The following is an 11,886-nucleotide window of genomic DNA, read 5'->3' as shown; positions in this document are numbered from 1 at the left end:
AGGGGGGTCAGGTGGGCGGGCACTATTGTTGTGGGAGCCGGCGCCAGATTCCTCAGCCGCGCTCGGGGTGGGACCGGCCGGGGTGGGGGGGTGCGGGAGCGGTGATTTGAGCTCGGAGCAGCTGGTCTTCGCGGCTCGCTCCCTCCTTCGCGCTCTCTCGCTCTGCGCCGCCGTCGCCGCCCGCAGGGCTGCGGGGCTCGGTGGCATCTCTCGGGCGCGGCCCGCTGTCCTCACCCCTGCCTCCGGGCCGCTCCCGCCCCCGGCGTCGCTTGCTTCCCCCGCCCGGACTCCCCCATGTATGACGACTCCTACGTGCCCGGGTTTGAGGACTCGGAGGCGGTGAGTGCCCACGCTGAGGGTGGGGGTGGGGAAGTTGGGGTGACACCTCCTCTCCCTTCGACCCTTCCCCCAGTTCAGGACTTTGAGAAACGCCTCAGTGGCGTGGCGGGGCGGGGCGTGGAGGGGGGCGCTGTAGAAAAGGGGGGACATGGATTTTCATGCCAAGGGCTCCCAGTGCCCCAGACCTAGACCCAGGGGCCTCGGGTGTGTGCAAGTAGGGGGTAGTGTGGGGGAAAGGCTCGAGCAGGTGGCTCTAAAGCCCAGGACAGAAGGGGAAGAGGGTAAGGGCCGGAGGCTAAGGGCACTGAGGCTGTAGAGAGGGAAGACGCAACGTCTGGAGTTCCAAATTCTGAATTTATGGGGTCTGAACACAACAGCTAGAGAGAAGCTGGAGTTCTTGGGGAGAGATGTTCCAGACCTTCTGTGCCTAAAGTGAACGACAAATTAGGGAGCTGAGAGAACATCAGAGAGTCGGGTACCAGCCTCTTCAGACAGAGGGGTGGTAAAACTTGAGCTCCATCATTCCCTTCCGCCTCCATCTCTGCGCATAGCCTCAGCACCTCGCCCTTCCTCTAGCCCAGTTTCTCTCCCAGGCTGAAGCCTGGGCACCCAGCACGTGGGGGTCCAGCTGACTGAGCCCCATCCATCCCACAGTCCCTGCTGAGGCTTCCTCAGAGCAGGGGGCATCCCGGGCTCCTGCTCAGCACGAGGTCCTGGAGGTGAGGCCAGAGGAGCCAAGGACCTGGGGATGGAGAGGAAGCTCTTTGCTCAGAGAACCAGGCAACCGATAAATATTTAATTCTCCCCTTTGCTTTTATCTCCTGACCCACTGAGACAAATCAGCTCATTAGGCAGTGATTCCCGGAGCTGAGAGAGCAGGGAGAGTGCCTGGAAAGATGGGGCAAGAATGGGGGGCAGCCTGTCAGCCTCTTGGAGCTGCCAACCTTCCCTCAAACGTCTGCAAGAAGGCCTCCTTAGGAAAGATGCTCTAGATGGCCTGGAAGGGACCCCAGAGAGGTGTGGAGGGTAGAGCACCCCTGGGGCTGAAAGGAGTATGTTCAAGTCTTCTCCCATCTCTTGCTGCCAGACCTGAGACACATGAGTGTTAGGGTGCAGAATAGGCATCCATCAGTCCTTTTCTGGGACTAGGCTGCTTCTGGGCCCAATTCTCCATAGGGCCTCTGGGCTAATTACATTACAGCCAGAGCAGATGATTTTCAAGGCTCTGGTGGACACCTCTTTCTGACAGTTGAAGGGACAGCTGGCATAACCCAGGGTGCCAAGGTGAGTTTGAGAACAAACTTCTCTGTCGGGCTAGAGAGCCCTAGGAGGTTCTTCCCATCCCTGGAGAGAAGGCAAGGGCTGTTGCAAGGGCAAGGTTGACCTGTGGATGGTGTTGGAGGGCAGCCTGCTGACCCATTGCTCCCTCCCCATCCCTCTCTGTTTCCGGATCACCCTCCCCTGCTGTCCTTTCTCTTGCCTGGTTCCTTGCTCTCCCTGAGGCCCCCTCTGAAGCAGTAGGAGGGAGATCAGGCTCTAAATAAATCCACCGGCTCATCTCCCTCCTCTCCTTCCCCCGTGCCAGGCAAGAGAGGAGCTGCAGCCTGCCCACACACTCACCAGGCAAGGGGGGCACCACCAGGGCACTGTGCCAACTCCTGGCAGCTCCAAAGTACTGAGCCTTTGGCTATTTGGGCATAGCAGAGGGTGGGGAAGGTAAAACCCCAGAATATCCTTGGCAGGGCAGCTGTGGCCTCCCAAAGGGATACCAGAGCATGAGAGATGGGTGAGCCCTGAGAACTTGGGGGTAATGGAGAGGGGGTTCCATTCTGAGCACAGCTCATGAATATTTATGTCATTCCCACCTTAGGAGGCCAGGTAACCCAGATGACCCAGGCAGGAGCATTAAGATTACTAAATTAGGCGAGAACATGGAGAGCAGGGAGTAAAGGTCGGAATCCTCTCCCAGCAGAGTGCTGGGCATCTTGAGGGTATCTGATGTATATGGACCAAAGTAAGAGGTCATCCTGCCTAGCCGCCTGCCTCCCAGCTTATGAGCCTCTATCCACTTCAGATGGCCGTGTCCCACAGAAGTACCTCTTGTGGCCTAAGACCCTTGGAAAGGCGGTCCCTCTCTTGTGCAAAGGTTCTTTCTGGGACTCAGTCTCTCATCATCTTGCTGCCAAGCCAGCCTTATTTTGCTCTCAGTAAAGATGAGGAACAGGAGGCAGACTTTACTCTTGTAAAATGAAAGACTTCTCTCCCTTGAGCTATCTTCATGCCTTTGGTCTACTACAGACATTGTCTTTAGGTTAGGCTACGTGGCCCAGGCTGACACCAAGCCAACCAGTCCTCCTGCCCAAGGTGGCATAGGACCAGAGAGCATGGTGGACAGATGTGTGATTTTGCCTTCTCCACTGAGAGTCTGGCCTCTGCGGTCTTCTGTAGGTGGTCATGCACAGTGGGCTTGAAGGAATGTTCCTCAGCCCGAGAACATTCTAAAGCTCCTTCCCCTACACACACTCTCCCGCGTGAACCCCTTATCTGGGTTCATACCTTTTCTCTGCTACTGGCACCTCAGAATTGAGGGAAGTATCACTTTAGGCTTCTGCCCATAAAGAGGGGAAACTGAAGCAGAAAATGAAACATTCCCTTTTCCCTAGACTAAGGGGAAAACCCAGACATCCTAACTTCCCGCCCGTTGTCTTAAAATCCAGCTTCCCTTACTCATTTGTGCATCTCCCTCATGGCATTGAAGGTGAGCTCTGCAACCCTCCAAATGCACTCTCATTGCCTAAAGACCCTTCCTATGGGCAGGACTCAAAGATTGTCCTTGCTCACATTACCAAAGCTCCCCTTCCCTCATCCCCAGAGTCCACTTCTCAGCTGGGTTGCCTGGCACAAGCCGGCCTTCCTCCAGGGCCTGATATCCCCTGGGCTTGGGAAAGGGGTGGGGAGATGTAGGCCGAGTAGTAGGCGTGGCCCAGCTTCACCTGTGCCTGGGGAGATAGCTTTATGTTGCCCTCTTAGTCTGTGTCTTGTTTGCTGCCCACACCTGGCCAGTTGCCCCAGCAGGTGTGGGAGGAAAGAATGTGGGGGTGGGGAGAGTAAAGGTGAGGTAACTTCCAGGAGTTGGCAGCTCTGGGCCCTTCTCTTCACCATGGAGGGTAGGGACTCACCACTTAGGATCCTTCAAAGCCCCATTGGAGTAGGGAAGGTGAGACCTAAGGGGGCAGATGGCTATATCCCAACACTTAGGGCCAGTGCCCTGCCACCCAGCCTCTCTTGACTGTTGCCGGCTGGCTGTACTCCTGCCAGACATCTTAAAGGGAAATGTCCAGGATGCTTTGCAGGCCGGTATGAACAAGAGGGTTGGGTCTCCTGGATTCAGAATCATCTCCAATATATCATCTTGAGTACGTCTCCCTTCCCTCTGCCTCAGAGAACATGGTAGAGGGGAGAAGGAGAGAAGTGAAGGCCGTGTTCAAAGCTGCAGTATTAATAGGCTTTGGGAAGGAGGAGCCCAGATCTTCACACACATGGATTGGCCCAGCTTTCCTGCAGCCTCAGAGCCACTGGGACCCTTCTTCAAGGGATAGGAGGGACCACAGGGGTCCACCCACCCCCTAGGAGATGGAGAGGCTGGGGTGGTAGAGGTACCACTGTAGGGTTAGGAGAGTGCCTCTATGATGTTCTTCACATCTGAGCCCAGGTGTCACAGCCTCTCTCCCACGCCAGGGTTCAGCAGACTCCTACACCAGCCGCCCATCTCTGGACTCAGACGTTTCCCTGGAGGAGGACCGGGAGAGTGCCCGGCGTGAAGTGGAGAGCCAGGCTCAGCAGCAGCTCGAAAGGGCCAAGGTATACCTCTGAGCAGGGGCAAGATGGGAGGCAGGCTGGGTGGAAACCTGTACTCGGTCCCAAGTCCTGAGAGTCACTGGGCAGCATGTAGTGGAGTATGAGTGTGTGTGAGAGGCAGAGGCAGTGGCCGGCACTGAGCCCCTCCCCTGGGCCCTCTGCCTTCTGCTCATGGAGCACTGAAGCTGGAAGCTGTGCTCTGAGGCTCCTGTCACTTGCACTAATGGCCAAATTCTCCAGCACAAACCTGTGGCATTTGCTGTGAGGACCAATGTCAGCTACTGTGGCGTACTGGACGAGGAGTGCCCAGTCCAGGGCTCTGGAGTCAACTTCGAGGCCAAAGATTTTCTGCACATTAAAGAGGTGATTGACCCCCCTTCTCCCGGAAGCCTCTACCACTTAATTTTCCTGCTCCTGCCCCATATCCTAATGCCTCTTACTTCAGCCCTCAGTCTAAACAAGAAGTCCCAAAACTCCTCATCCCTTATCCTTAACACACACCTGTACACCCCTAATATCCAAGACCTGATCTCCAGGATATCCATCCTTCTGAGACTTGGCTTGGGCCTTGGTCTCCATATCTGTAAAATGAGCAGTTAGATTAGCTGCTTCTGAGGTTCCCTGCGGCCACTGTGATGCCTCACTCTGAAATATTGGGTGGCTAAATGCTGGCTGCCTTTCCCTCTGACACCTTCGCCTGCCCCTTGCCCCTTGCGCTGCCTTCCTCAGACCAGCCTCCCTGGCTCCTTCACATTGAAGAGCCAGGCCTGAGGCCTGGGCCGGCTCCTCTCACTGCCCCTTCCTGCTCCACCCCACCCCCAGAAGTACAGCAATGACTGGTGGATCGGGCGCCTAGTGAAGGAGGGCGGGGACATCGCCTTCATCCCCAGCCCCCAGCGCCTGGAGAGCATCCGGCTCAAACAGGAGCAGAAGGCCAGGTGAGAGCAGTGTTGCGAGCCAATAAGCACCCCCCAAACTGCACTTTACCCCCAGTACATGTCACCACACGTGCACACATATCCCCCTGACAAATACAGTCACGTACCCAGCTGCACACGTTTACACCACACAAATATACAAGCATACACACACAGATGCACACATATCACAGGGACACTTCTCTCATTAAAGTAGATGAAAACTTGTGCAACTATTAAATAATGTATAGAACACACACACTCTGAGACATGTTCTCTCTTTCTCACCTCCTTCTCTCAGGAGATCCGGGAACCCCTCCAGCCTGAGTGACATAGGCAACCGGCGCTCCCCTCCTCCATCTCTAGGTAGCCTCCCCCCAACCCACCCATCTTGGGCGGGTGGGTAACTAAGACACAGGGAAAGGGGGGTTTCTCCCCAAGTGAACTGTGTAGGAAGGGGTTGGTGGAGGGATCAAAAGAGCCGGGAGAAGCCCAGGATCCCCCCTGGGGAAGGGAATACCATGCCCCCAGGGCCTTGACCCCCTTCACCAACTTTAATCTTTTATTTCCTTTCCCAAAAAGCAAAGCAGAAGCAAAAGCAGGTGAGTTAAGGAAGGGACCTGGGCTGGGGGGCTCGTGGCTTATGATTCTGGGGACAGTTTTCTGGGCAGTCATTGTTGAAGGGGCAGGACAGAAAGGGGAGGGAGCCCAGAACTTCTGCATCTGCCCCCACACCAATCAGGCAGAAGACAGGCACCAGGGCCATTTTTTGATCTGATCTCATGTCCATTCTGCAGGCGGAACATGTGCCCCCATATGATGTGGTGCCCTCCATGCGGCCTGTGGTGCTGGTGGGACCCTCTCTGAAAGGTTATGAGGTAAGAGGAGATTCCTGATCCCAAACAGACACCTCTGCCAAACCTGCCACTGGAAGGCCCCAGGGATAGTGGGAAGTGTGTGTGTGGAGGGGTTGGACTCTGGGGCCATGCATGCAGATGCTGCCTCTCCAAGAGGTCCCGTCAGTCAGTTCTATGCCCTACCCCCAGGTCACAGACATGATGCAGAAGGCTCTATTCGACTTCCTCAAACATAGGTTTGATGGCAGGTAAGCTGTTCCAGCCTGGGCATTGCCTACTTCCAGATACCTGTAGCAAGTCTTCTCTAAAGAGAAGTCAGTGGGAGCTGGGTAAGAAGAGGCCTAGGCTTTAAGTTTAGAAGTGATTCTCCACCCCCACTCGTAGGATCTCCATCACGCGCGTCACAGCTGACCTCTCACTTGCAAAGCGATCTGTGCTCAACAATCCCGGCAAGAGAACCATCATTGAGAGGTCCTCTGCTCGCTCCAGCATTGGTGAGAAGTCCCCATCTCCTGTTTCTCTGCCCACTCAAGTGCTAGTGAGAACCTTCCTCCCTTTTCTCTATCCCTACTCCTTGTCCTTCTGCCCAGCCCGTCTACCTGTCCCAGGATCGGCAAGAACCTAACCCACTCTCAATTCCCATGAGTACCCTCTTCCTCCAATTCCTTCCCATTCGCTGTAGGAGCCTTAAAGCCCTGTTGGGGTGAGCAGTGGGCAGAGCCCCTGGCGAGCACTGCTGCTCCCTCCCTCCACAGCTGAAGTACAGAGTGAGATCGAGCGCATATTCGAGCTGGCCAAATCCCTGCAGCTAGTAGTGTTGGATGCTGACACCATCAACCACCCAGCGCAGCTGGCCAAGACCTCACTGGCCCCCATCATCGTCTTCGTCAAGGTGTCCTCACCGAAGGTAAGTCAGCAGGAGTGGTGGAAGAGGCCCACAGGGCTGCCCCCCCACAATGTGGCACAACTTTGCTTGGTCCCTGGCTAGGGCACCTGAGTTCCCTTTTCCTGCTGCCCCTTAACACCCTTCCAAATCATCCTCGCCCGCTACTGATAGCATATCACAGGTGGAGCGGCATTCCTAGTTTTTCTCAGGCCCAGTTCTCCCTTACCCTCTCAGGTCCTCCAGCGTCTCATCCGCTCCCGGGGGAAGTCACAGATGAAGCACCTGACTGTACAGATGATGGCGTATGATAAACTGGTTCAGTGCCCACCAGTGAGTGCCTGGATCAGCTGCTCCTGTGCCCACTCTTCCAGGACTGTGGGAGTGGTAGAGATGGGTGGGGGGGCTGCTGCTGAAAGGAAGCCAACGTCCCCCCTTCACCCTCCCTTCCCAGGAGTCATTTGATGTGATTCTCGATGAGAACCAGCTGGAGGATGCCTGTGAGCACCTGGCTGAGTACCTAGAAGTTTACTGGAGGGCCACCCACCACCCAGCCCCCGGCCCTGGACTGGGCCCTCCCAGCACCATCACCGGACTTCAGGTAATCGTTTCCAGTGGGCACAGGTGCTCAGGCTAAGCCAGACAAAGCACTGCCCCCTCTCTGCCCAGAGGATCATCCTTAGCCTCCAGTTCAGAAGGCCAAAGGATTGTAGAACTGTCAGCTCTGCCGTAGAGAGCTACTGCAGATGGGTGAAGGAACTACTTGATGTGAGAGAGAGTAAATCAATGAGATGGGTAATCAGAGATTAGTTTTCTAGGGGTCAAGAGAAACACAATCTCCAAACCCTTCTCCCAGGCTGTCTTTAAGGCAGAGCCTGAATTTTGGGGAAGTCAAAAGCTCCAATTTTCTATATCCTTAGAGGAAGAATGCTCCAGCATGTTTCTTCTTTGCACTGTTTCCTGTACCAGAGAATTCAGAGTTGAGGGGGAAGAATCCCTTGCCTTACCAGAGGTGGGAGGGAGGCCAAGGGGAGGTTTGTGCTGCCTCACTTAGAGCTGTTGTGTGGCATCCAGAACCAACAGCTGCTGGGGGAGCGTGGCGAGGAGCACTCACCCCTGGAGCGGGACAGCTTGATGCCCTCAGATGAGGCCAGCGAGAGCTCCCGCCAAGCCTGGACAGGATCTTCACAGCGTAGCTCCCGTCAGCTGGAGGAGGACTATGCAGATGCCTACCAGGACCTGTACCAGCCTCACCGCCAACACACCTCGGGGCTGCCTAGTACTAATGGGCATGACCCCCAAGACCGGCTCCTAGCCCAGGACTCGGAGCACAACCACAATGACCGGAACTGGCAGCGCAACCGGCCTTGGCCCAAAGATAGCTACTGACAGCCTCCTGCTGCCCTGCCCTGGCAGGCACAGGCCCAGCTGGCTGGGGCACCCACTCCAGGCAGGTTGGAGTTAGACTGGCGTTAGGCTGGCGCTAGGCTCAGCCCCCACAACCCTCTGCCCAGCCCCAGCTCCAGGGCTGCCTGTGGTCCCAAGGTTCTGGGAGAAGCACGGGGCACCCTCACCTCCTGGTCACAGTGACCCCCTAGGCTCCCACTGCAGGTACTAGCTGTGTGTTCTGCACCCCTGGCACCTTCCTCTCCTCCTGCACAAGAAGCTGCCCCACTGGGTAGTACCCTCAGGCCAAGACCCCCTTAATAGGGGCCTTCCCACTAGACTCAGGGAAGGGATGCTCCCCCAAAGTGACAAGAGGGTGGGGGTGTGGGTAACATAACATGAGGAAGAAACAAGGTCCCTGAGTGGGCACAAGTCCTAACATTCTAGGGACTCAGGGGTGGTGCTTTGGAGTCCAAGGGCCTCCACTCGTCTCACTGCCACGCATTAGAAATGAGACAATCAAAGCCCAACAGGCTGGCACTCTCATCCGTCAGCTGGGGTGGGGCATCCATGTACAAGACTGGAGCAGCAGGCGGGCTAGACTGGGACCAGAGAAAGATTTCACAGCTGAAGGAGGCTCCTGGAGGAAAGCACAGGCTTCTCCTGCAAAGAAGCTTCTTAACATCTGACAATACCAGGGACCAGGAGCATGGTCAAGCCAAATGGCAGAGGGGAACCAACCTGAATTAGGGGTCTGGGAAGGGAGGGTGTGTGCAGCAGAGGATGGATGGAACAGCTTCGGGGGCCTCCTTGCCTTTTCTTTCTTTGCCCTTGCATCTTGTCATTTCTGTTCTTGTCCCTCATGCCTCCTGGGAGATATGGGCTCCAGACTTTGTTCCCTGACTCACAGCTGCTGGTTAGGTTAGGGTTAGATGGGGAGAGATAGGATCCAGCAGACAGCCCCCAGAGGCCCTGTGTACCTGGCTACCCTTGCCTTAAGGCTCTAGTGTGACTTCCAGAGCATGCTCCACAAGACCCTGCCCCACCTCACTGTCATCACTAATAAACACCATGCACAGTCCCTCAGGCTTCGGTTCTATCTATGGCTCATGTGGTCAGGTTCCTCACTATGTGGCCCAACTCTGGAGGAGTAAAAGTATTATGGTCTCCCTTTTCTCTCAGAGGTCATTGAGTGGAAAGAGGAAAAGGGCAGAACTGGGGGAAGCATTATACTCCTAGGCACCCCCACCAACCCCCGCTCATGCCCAAGTCTCTGGAGGGAGACATTCAGCACCACAGAAGAGACTTGTTCTGGAAAGTAGGGGAAAAGAGGCTTAGTCACAGCTTTACACCGTCCTTGCCTCAGGCCAAAAAGGCCCTAGAAGTAGCTGCAACTTGGATTCCATGTATGTGTTCAGCTCTTTCTGAGGGGTAAGGAAGTTGCAAGTGAGTAGGGGGCTCAGGGGGAGAACCAAGGCCCTGAAGCCCCCTCAACACAACCTAACTCAGCCGCACCCAGTTCCTCACCCTTTGATGACTGGTGCCCATCCCTCCTTTTACCATCCCCGTCCATGAGCAATGGTCCCAGCAACTAGGGAGCCCCAAGGAAGGGTACCAAGACTAGGTATCAGGCAAGAAGAGACGGGGTGAAGAGTGGTTCCAACTGTGCTTCACCTGTCAAAATTCCACAACTGTCCTTTCTCATCCTTGTGCAAAGCTCCCTAATGGGTGTCCAGGCTAGGGTCACAAGTTATGTGCGGCTACAGCAGAGGGAAGGTGCATTGTGATTCTACTGCCATAGCTCTTCCATCTCCCCTCAAGTGCTACCTATAGACTTAGGCTATCAGCTGAGACCCTAGGCTCTTCTCTCGATGTGATTATCTCATTTTCCATGCCAACCCACCATGCCCAGTACTGTCTCCTTTCCTGTGATACCAAGGAGAACCTGGGAAATCAGTTAAGCTAGAACTAGACACAGCCTTAGTTTCATGTATTTATTCTCAGAACATACAAACCCATCTTCTCAGAGAATAGAAAACAGAAATTTTACTCAGTGACTTAAAGATGGACACAGCCAGCGTCACCCTGTCCCCACATCTACTAAAAAAATTCCCAGGGGAAGGGATGCCTAGAGTGCACAGCACCCCCTGGCATGGGGCCGTACACAGCTCTAAAGGCTCTCAACTTGTTTTATAATCCAGATGAGAAAATGGCTGTCAAAATGACAATTAAGAGTCCAAGGTCCATAATCCTCATGGTGCAGGTTATCTAGGGCAATGATGCTGCTGCATTTTACAGCTACATAGTCAAGTCTGTGCTGAAGGAGATCCCATCCAAGCAGCCAGGTTTCTGTTCAGCTGGGGGGGTAATGCCAACTGGCTGCCCCATAACCTGGCAAGAGCTGATGGCCCAGTGCAATCCCAAAGCCCCTAGAGGGGCAGTGCTGCACCCAAATTTGTGGTAATTTGCTCCCTCTGCCTCCTATGGCATCTTCCTGTCCCTTTTGCAGCTCCACACTCAGGCCTCCAGACCTGAGGGTTTAGGCCAGGGAGTTTGTTTCCTAAGCCCCAATAACCCAAGAGTGAGGACCTGGAAAGAGGGATATGAGGGTCCTGAAGAACAGGCATCAGGGAGCTTCAGAGCATACCCTCAAACCCATGGGAAGAGTGCTGTGTCAAGCAAAGATGGTCTCTTCCCGGCGCTTCTTGGTGAGGATGGTGCCTGGCTTGTGCTGGGCATCTGGGTGGTTGGCTAGCTCGGGGGGGCAGGAAGACACTGGGCTTTCCAGGATGGCTTGCTTCAGCTCATAGAACACAGCAGAGTCCTCTTTGGTGAGGAAGGTGATAGCCACACCACTCTTGCCTGCTCGTCCCGTGCGGCCAATGCGATGGATGTAATCTGGGGGGTGGGAGGAAGGTCACTCAGTACCAGGCCAGAAGCCCTGGTGAGCAGTGTCTAAAGCCTCCACTTCTAAAGGCATCCTCCCCACTGTACCACCAAAGGCTGTAAATACACCTTGTGCTGCTTTAAGCTGAAGTGCCTCTAGTGCTCTCCACTGGTGTCTGTCTCCCCACTACCTCTACTGATTGTGGTCATCCTACCACACTAAGATGGAGGGTTGCCTAGCTCCATTCTTGTCCACATCCCTGAGGACAGAAGTCTTATTCCAGGTGCTGGGATAACAAACCCAGGTGAGGTAAAGGGCAGGAGCTCTTCTCACTGGGACAAGTAATCCCAAGCTTGGAGCTATGAGAGAAGGCAGCAATAGCCTTCTCAGTGCAGCACCCCAACTTTGAGTGGGAAGAGATAAGGAGTGTCACTTTACCCTGCATTGAAGCTGCTTTTGCGTGCACTTACCTTCAATATTTTTGGCCATATCATAGTTGACAACCATAGAAACATCTTGGATGTCGATACCACGACCAGCCACATCCGTAGCCACCAAAATATCCTTGGCCCCAGCCTTGAGGTTGGATAGTGCAAACTCTCGCTGCTCCTGGCCTTTTCCACCATGCAGTGTACAAGCATTGTACTGTTGGAAGAGTGATGAGGTGAAGAAAGAGCAATGGGATCATGGAAAGACACAGAAGTTAACAGGGAATGGGGATAGAGTGCGGGGGGGGGGGGGTTGGAGAGTGCAGTGGGG

General features: G+C 55.0%; 2 protein-coding genes across 5 annotated transcripts in view; one reads left to right on the top strand and one right to left on the bottom strand.

The window, feature by feature from the left end:
• Positions 1–9,321, top strand: part of CACNB3 (calcium channel, voltage-dependent, beta 3 subunit) — a 12,328-nt gene extending 3,007 nt beyond the window's left edge. Inside the window, exons 1-13 of one of the 2 annotated variants that reach the window (XM_008570682.1) lie at positions 269–339; positions 4,078–4,200; positions 4,438–4,560; positions 5,020–5,135; positions 5,416–5,480; positions 5,697–5,716; positions 5,912–5,992; positions 6,161–6,219; positions 6,356–6,465; positions 6,727–6,878; positions 7,092–7,187; positions 7,309–7,455; positions 7,929–9,321. In XM_008570682.1, the coding sequence (XP_008568904.1) occupies positions 295–339; positions 4,078–4,200; positions 4,438–4,560; positions 5,020–5,135; positions 5,416–5,480; positions 5,697–5,716; positions 5,912–5,992; positions 6,161–6,219; positions 6,356–6,465; positions 6,727–6,878; positions 7,092–7,187; positions 7,309–7,455; positions 7,929–8,243 (1,452 nt within the window). In that variant the 5' untranslated portion in view covers positions 269–294 and the 3' untranslated portion in view covers positions 8,244–9,321. Of the gene's footprint in view, positions 1–268; positions 340–4,077; positions 4,201–4,437; positions 4,561–5,019; positions 5,136–5,415; positions 5,481–5,696; positions 5,717–5,911; positions 5,993–6,160; positions 6,220–6,355; positions 6,466–6,726; positions 6,879–7,091; positions 7,188–7,308; positions 7,456–7,928 lie in introns of those variants that run through there. The other variant, XM_008570683.1, reaches the window with a different exon arrangement.
• An 898-nt stretch (positions 9,322–10,219) lies between these two features.
• Positions 10,220–11,886, bottom strand: part of DDX23 (DEAD (Asp-Glu-Ala-Asp) box polypeptide 23) — a 14,706-nt gene continuing 13,039 nt past the window's right edge. For 2 of the 3 annotated variants that reach the window (XM_008570680.1, XM_008570681.1), the window contains 2 exons: positions 11,598–11,772; positions 10,221–11,138 (listed from right to left, as the gene is read on the bottom strand). In XM_008570680.1, coding sequence (XP_008568902.1) covers positions 10,915–11,138; positions 11,598–11,772 — 399 coding nt within the window. In that variant the 3' untranslated portion in view covers positions 10,221–10,914. Of the gene's footprint in view, positions 11,139–11,597; positions 11,773–11,886 lie in introns of all 3 variants that reach the window. The other variant, XM_008570679.1, reaches the window with a different exon arrangement.

This window comes from Galeopterus variegatus, unplaced genomic scaffold (genome assembly GCF_000696425.1).
Source record: "Galeopterus variegatus unplaced genomic scaffold, G_variegatus-3.0.2 Scaffold622, whole genome shotgun sequence".
Lineage (NCBI taxonomy): Eukaryota > Metazoa > Chordata > Mammalia > Dermoptera > Cynocephalidae > Galeopterus > Galeopterus variegatus.
Note: the sequence above shows the minus strand (reverse complement) of the source record. Positions and strands in the feature narration are given on the sequence as shown.